This window comes from Symphodus melops (genome assembly GCF_947650265.1).
Source record: "Symphodus melops genome assembly, chromosome: 1".
Taxonomy (NCBI): Eukaryota; Metazoa; Chordata; class Actinopteri; order Labriformes; family Labridae; genus Symphodus; species Symphodus melops.
In genome coordinates, this window is record NC_136691.1 from 28378746 (window position 1) to 28385722 (window position 6977).

The 6977-nt window shown below is 40.5% G+C and overlaps 1 protein-coding gene across 3 annotated transcripts in view; it reads right to left on the reverse strand.

Moving 5' to 3' along the window:
• Positions 1 to 6370, reverse strand: part of LOC306830314 (dual specificity testis-specific protein kinase 1) — a 32053-nt gene extending 25683 nt beyond the window's left edge. The window contains exons 1-2 of one of the 3 annotated variants that reach the window (XM_079353709.1): positions 5972 to 6367; positions 4256 to 4327 (exon numbers count right to left, since the gene is read on the reverse strand). In XM_079353709.1, coding sequence (XP_079209835.1) covers positions 4256 to 4286 — 31 coding nt within the window. In that variant the 5' untranslated portion in view covers positions 4287 to 4327; positions 5972 to 6367. Of the gene's footprint in view, positions 1 to 4255; positions 4328 to 5971 lie in introns of all 3 variants that reach the window. The other 2 variants (XM_079353711.1, XM_079353710.1) reach the window with 2 other exon arrangements.
• Between the last annotated feature and the right edge of the window lie 607 nt (positions 6371 to 6977).

Sequence of the window (6977 nt, forward strand, 5' to 3'; positions counted from 1 at the left end):
AGTCCGAGAACACAGCAGGATATTCTCAGGAGAATTCACCTCCAGCCAGTGGAGAATAAGCTGTCCAGGCCTCAGGATGAGAACCGATGCACATCACAGTGTCATGCTTAAGTTGAACAGATGGGAGATACCCTGTTTCACTCCACAACTTCATGCACTTGATGTTTTGCCTCACTGTTATCTTCTCCTCTCACCACTACGTCTGCATCCACAATATTCACCAATTTGAATGCCATTCAAATCACTGAATTGTATCTACTCCCAAACTCACCTAGACCAATACATAGAGATGAGAGACAAATGCATGCATGAACCCAGAACATGGAACAACAACATTCACTGTGTTAATGTTGTTCTTTCATCTTGATACATTTGTGGATATATATTTTAATTGTGTTAACCATGTGAGAGTAAGAGTTTGTGAAGATGTACTACATAGGTGTGTAAGAGATCACATCACAGTAGCAGCAGTTATATTTGGTTTGGAGCCAACGGTCTTCTCTGTTCTAGCCTTATAGAGAAGTACACAAATAGTCAAGTGTCTGTTGTTGTCTGAGAGATTTAGCTGAACATAGATGTTTGACATTTGGGTCAAGGAGATGAGTTCTTCATGCCTTATACAGAGTCAAGTATTTGTGGGCTTTCTTTGTATTAGAATATAAGGAACACTGTGAAGAAGAATACTTGGCCAGTGATCGTGAGATCCTGGTCAGCAGACCAGTGACTGCAGAGTCCTGGTCCACCACCAGCAGGCCAGTGACTGCAAGGTTCTGGTCATGAAGCATGTCTGAGCTATTGCCTGTTATGTTGTTATGTTATTTGACCATGGATAAATAAATCTAAGATGATCCACAAGTCTGTTTGATAATGTCCTCCTCGTTCATTCAACACAGATATAGATATACAGATATACCTTACAGCGGAATCACGAACTGATTCTACTTACAGTGGTGTATGCGTTTGAAGTGAAACTTTTTTTTTAAAGTCTGTAACATTGTCTAAATCTCTGATCAAGCAACACCAGCGTCACCTGGCATATTGATATGAAAATGACATATTGTAAAAGATTTGAGGTCGGTCCTGTAAAACTAGATGACTTGGATGGTGGAGATACATCGACAGATTGGGTCAAAAATAACAGCACTGAGTATCAGATACATTTATATGTATGTACTGGAACATCTAACGAACTACCTGTGTTCAAGAACATCTGCAATATTATCATGTACAGTATGCTTTTATTGTAGGATGTGCACACTTTGCTTTGATGAGCACTTTCATGCTGTGTAGAGGAGCATAACAATGAATACAGTGTCGTGTGCATTGACAATCTTATTTATTTTAGACTCTTTGCGAAACAATATTCCAAGAAAAGTGAAACAGAATACAGTGTTCCCAAATGTTTGAGAACATGTTTGAAATTACATTGTGGTGCACATGTTTGATAAATAAACGAGTTCTTACTAAACATGATATCTTTATTTTTGCATAATTTTGAAAACATATTTTGATAATTTATTACCCCGATGTTTACACCCTGCAGTGTTCATAGAAAGGTAACACTTTTTATAGTTAAAAAAAATACTCTGAAAGAGTTAAATTCTAGCACTACATTTCAGTGTTAAGCAACAGTGAGATTGGTTAGTGTTACCCAGTGTTCAATCTTAACTCCAAAAAGAGTCAAATTAACTCTTTATCGTGTAGACCCATATAGACAATTAAAGTGTTGATATTGACTGCTTTAGAGTTAATCTGAGCATCCTGGTAAAGTATGTGAAGGATTGCTTTAAAAGTAGAATAATGTCTCTTTGATTAGTGTGCTTTGTCTCGCAGAAGACGCTGCCCTGCTATCAACTACCTGACTGCAGAGGCTGTGGTGATGTGTCTGACACGGGTTACACCCAAGCGCCATCGACCAGTGTTAAAAAAAAATTGGGCCAATGCTTAAGTGGAAAAAAAGCTGCAGGTTGCATGTTTACTGCATGTTTAAAAAAGATGCATGTGGTCTGATAACTCTTGTTTTTTGTTGGCACACAGGACTGGGGAGATTATTTTCATAAGTCAGCTGTTTTGATTCTTTGAAGGATGCGAGGTATTCATCTAAAGGGGCGGGGCAGATCTGACTGACGGGCCGGCGTGGTGTAGCTGTACAACATTTCTGAAATGAAAGGATCGATGGCCCTCAGTAACCTGGACGTCACAACATCACCCGGACTATTTCCACATCTCTATAGTTGGGTTACACCAAGACCCCTTGATAGAAATCCTGAATGCAGATGGTGCTATTAAAAATGCTCAAGCGAGTATTTCACAGGATCTGTCTGCATGTGCGAGTGAGATTATCCTTGGCATTTAACATCTGCGAGGTGAAGCTTAGGGCTGAGAGGACACGACACTGGTGATGATCATTGTGATCCCTGGTCAAAGAGAATCCCGTTAAACTCCAAGCATCAGCATGAAAAGTGGGAGAAGAGAGAGGATTTCCTCTCTATCCCTCAGAGCTAACGGCGGCGCCTGTCCTCGCAGAGGGACGAGGTGAACAACACAGATGGCTCGCTAAGAGCTGTTTTCAAAGGCCTGTCACCTCCAGAGCCAGTGTAAACACGAGCCTGTATCCAGCCTTCCAGACATGTAAGAGGAACCACATGTTAAATAAAGAGATGGTACATTATAACCTTCAGCCTATGCATTACAGTCCTAACAACCAGAAACATGGAGAAACATCTGCTTTTTTTTTTTTACATGTTTAAGAACTTGTGTTAGTTTGATACTGCTTCACTATTGATGTTCTTAATTTTACCCATGCTAAATGGTCATACTGATGAAGACCAGTTCACGGTGTAACTACCAACTTCCCCATAATCCGTGTCAGCTCCACGGTTTCACTCCGTATTTGTAGCGAAGCAGAGCGTAATGGTGCTGATGTCACATGCAAGGGACTGACTGTGACGCTCACTGTGGGAAGAAGAGAATCAATAATACGCTAAACACACCGGCCTGAAGTCGCTTGAAATATCTGCAGCATTTTGGAACTTGACATTAAATGCACATTATTGAAGCAGATCATTTTAGTCTCACTAAGTTAGGCATTTACAGAGAACAAATGTAAATGTGGAGAATAAAGACAAATGCTGGAAGTTTGATGGGTACAGATTACACCTGAAGTTTTTACAAGATCTATCATGATCAGGGTCATTCTTCATGTCAGTGCATTCACATTGATTCACAGACAGAAGACAGAAGACAGAAGACGCGGCCTTTTGGTGGATGACATGTTTCAATCAGATGAAGAGGAGAACACAGGCAAGTGTTGTGGACAAGTACATTTAGTAGGAACGCCAACACTCCCAGCAGTGAACTTCTTTTATCCTCGTAATTAGTCAAATTATTTTATTCTTTACTTTTATAGGTTTAAAAATAAACTGATAACCCAAAACAGCAGCAATCACTGAGGTTGTTGCTCTCGATCAGAGGTTTCATCCAAACACTTCAACTTAAAATAATGATGTTATTTCAGGCTGTGTTTTTATTAATGAAGAGCAACAATGATAACTATAATTTTAACTGTAGGACTATTTGTTTTTGGAAGCGACTTGCGACCCCCCTCGCAGTGTCTCGTGACCCTTCAGGGGGCCCCGACCCACACTTTGGGACCTGCTGCTGCTCTAGATAACAGGAGCTCACCTGCAGGTGTCTGAAAAGGGTCATCATCATGGCTGTGATGAATATGAGGCTGTGTCTTTATGAAAGTAGAACAGTAGAAAGAAAAGTGTAACAAGAGGCAGTTTGTAAGATGAAGAGTAACCTAGGGGCTGAACAGGAAGTGTTCAGCGTGGAGGACAGGTAACAAGACACTCCTTCTCTGACACAGGACGCTGAGCAAAGGTGTTTCTATTTTAGAACAATGCAGAGCTCAACACAAACACAGCACAGAGCCGACTCACCTGCTTAAAGGTGCACTTCATTAAAGACACACTGACATAGGACTATTTATGTTTTAAACACGGAGCAAAGATGCTGCAACAAATGTGAGCCACTAAAAATCCAGCTCACAGTTTACAGCTCAGGACAGGTGGTGTCTTCTCACTTCAGTGCCAGACAATCTGACTTTGTGGACAACATACCTTTGAGTGAGTCCACTCTGACACATGTGCGTCACCCACGAACAGACGAGCCGAGAATGTGTGCATTTCTGTCACATGTGACGTGTAAACATTAGAAAGAAAAAAAGTAGTTAAAAAGTCTCAATACTTACTCCACTGATTTAATAAGCTATTCATGTGCATCTTGTGGCTGCTGGAACAAAAGCAGAAGTCTGGTGCTGCAGCTGAGGAGGAACCACACATACATGCAACAGAACATGAGCAACAGAGACGGGACACAAAAACAACACACACAGGCTGTCAAGCAAGCAACACTGAGCGCTATGATGAGTTATACTGAGTGGGAGAGATGACTGTCAGACACATCAGTGTTTCATTAAAGTTATATAGGAGAGAATACCAAAATGGTGAAAGCATGCTGACTGGACAAAACAACATGTGTTGCATTAAATAACCAAACATATAAAACGCATAGAGGGAAGTTAAATACTGATTTCCTGCTCGTATGACAGTATAGCTAAACCTTGGGAGTCAAGCAGTCTTAATAATGTTTTTCGTGGGTTAAAGTAAGCGAGTCCACCACAGGTTAGCGTGACACTGTTGGAAGTGTTTATAGACCTTTAGCCAACACAGATGCATCCTAAGCCTTTATAGTCTAAGTAAGGTCACCCATCGGTTTCTAAAGAGACCTTGAAGCCAAAAGATGGTCAGCCGCCATATTGGAAACGTACCTAAAGCCATTTTCACCTGTACACACTACTGAGAATTTCTAGGAAAATTTTGAGGAGAACTTCTAATGAAATCCTCCTGATCTAGTTGTTTACACATGCACCTCAACAGGAGACCATCCCTGTTTTAAAAGGTGCTAAATAAATAAAGTTATTATTATTATTATTAAAGAAGCATGGGGAGGGTCTCCTGTGGAAAGACAAGGGGAATAATGTGGAAGTGATGTACGAAGCAATGCTATACGAGAATATTTGCGTTTAATGTAATGACTGAATAACAATATCAAGAAAAGAGCGGAGCAGAAAATATCTGTACATCGTACCCGTCACACTCAGACCGTCTATTATCGTGCACTGAACGCAGGGAATAAACGTCGCCCACACACGAGAGGTGAATCCTCCTGATTATATATCCTGCTACGTTCTCACATCTGTGGAAACATTGGGGGCCGTCATGAGAAACTCCTGATAAAATCTACTGGGACGTACAGTAAATATCGCACCTTGAACGCAGTCTGAACAGGACTTAAAGGACAGAGACAAGATCAAACAACTCATCTTTAAATATGAAGCATTGTTCATATAAAATAATGTTTATTAAGGGTTGAACTAATGAATAATTAATAAAACAACCCCACACTAAGAACCATCAGGAAACATTCTGAGCTTACGTCTAAATATGCTCGAGTAGAAGACCAGTGGATTTACTCTGGGACCAGTTTGGGGGTCCTGGTGCTGGAACCAGTTCACCTTATAAAAATGTTTGTATGGGTTCTCTGAACCCATTCAGCTATTGACTGATGAATTTGATGGATTAATGTTGGGTCTTTGTAGATAATACATAGTAGGGACATTTCTTTGCTCTTTATGTGAAGTGTTTTCTGCAGGTAACATTTGATATGAATTAAAACTATACAAATACAAAATGTTTGATTGACTTTGCAGCAACCTAAAGATCATTTTTCAGGGTTTATTTATTTAATATTTGAAAAGATCTTTTGAAAAGCTATAGTTAGTCGTAGTGATGTGTGGCATGCATATTTTAATGTTTAGCCCGTTGAAAAATAGGAATAAACGTACTACTAATAAATATCACTGACATTGTATGCAATGTTTCTGATAACTTCATAGTCTACTTACATAAATTCCCCGTTCCGTTGAAAAGGCAGCTCGGGTTTATGTTCTCGGTGAAGTGCTGCACATCATGGCTCTGTCATTGTCCGTGCAGGAGCTCCAGGTTGTTTGAATGCTTCAGTTCTGAAAAGGTCTCTTACAGCGTGCAGGCGGTGCATTCAGGCTCCTGCAGCTCGCTTGGATGTGACTCTATGGTGAGGCAAGCCTTGGAAATGAGAATGCATGTTTTATGTGTTGTCTTAGGAACCAGCCTCTCCGGAGCGTCGGTGGATGAAACTCCTCCCACAGAGCAGAGGAGAGCGGCTGGAGCTCAGCATCAGACCGGCAGTCAGCCTGACAGGAGTGCCGGACTGTGTCAGGAAAACAGAGATGACATGACCACAGACTGCGGGACAGGATGCATTTTAGGTCATTATTTCATTTATTGTATTCGTTCAAAAATGTTTTTTTAACTTTTCAAAATATCCTCTTAAAACAAAAATATACACTTAAAACTCCTAAGAACAACATTGCGTCTTTCTAACAGACACAAAATAGAGTTGATAATGAGGTTGAGTCAAAGCGATCAGAAGTCTCTGGATACAGCAGAGAGGTGGGAGGGTTTGAAACAATGTGGAGCTCAGGCCCAGAGCATCAACTCCCACTCAGTCAGTGAAATGAATAGACTCGAACAACAAGGCACACAAACAACAGACAAATGAGCCCTCAGCGGAGAATGGAGGAGAGCTTCACATGGAGAAACGGCCAGAGGAACAATGCAGGCCAATACAGGCTGCTGGGCTGCAGCTTTATCATACTGTTTATTTTTTATTACCAAATGAAGCTCCTGGTGGAGGATTATCATATTTAGATGCACTGGCATATTTTTAAACTAAAAGGACAGAAAAAAATGGACTTAAATTTTTCCTCTAAGAGGGAGAAACATTGCCGTAATCATTCTCCTTGATTCATTATTTAACTGGATTCATAAAGGAGAAAAAAGAAGTTCTTTTCAAAAAAAAGTTTTTTCTAC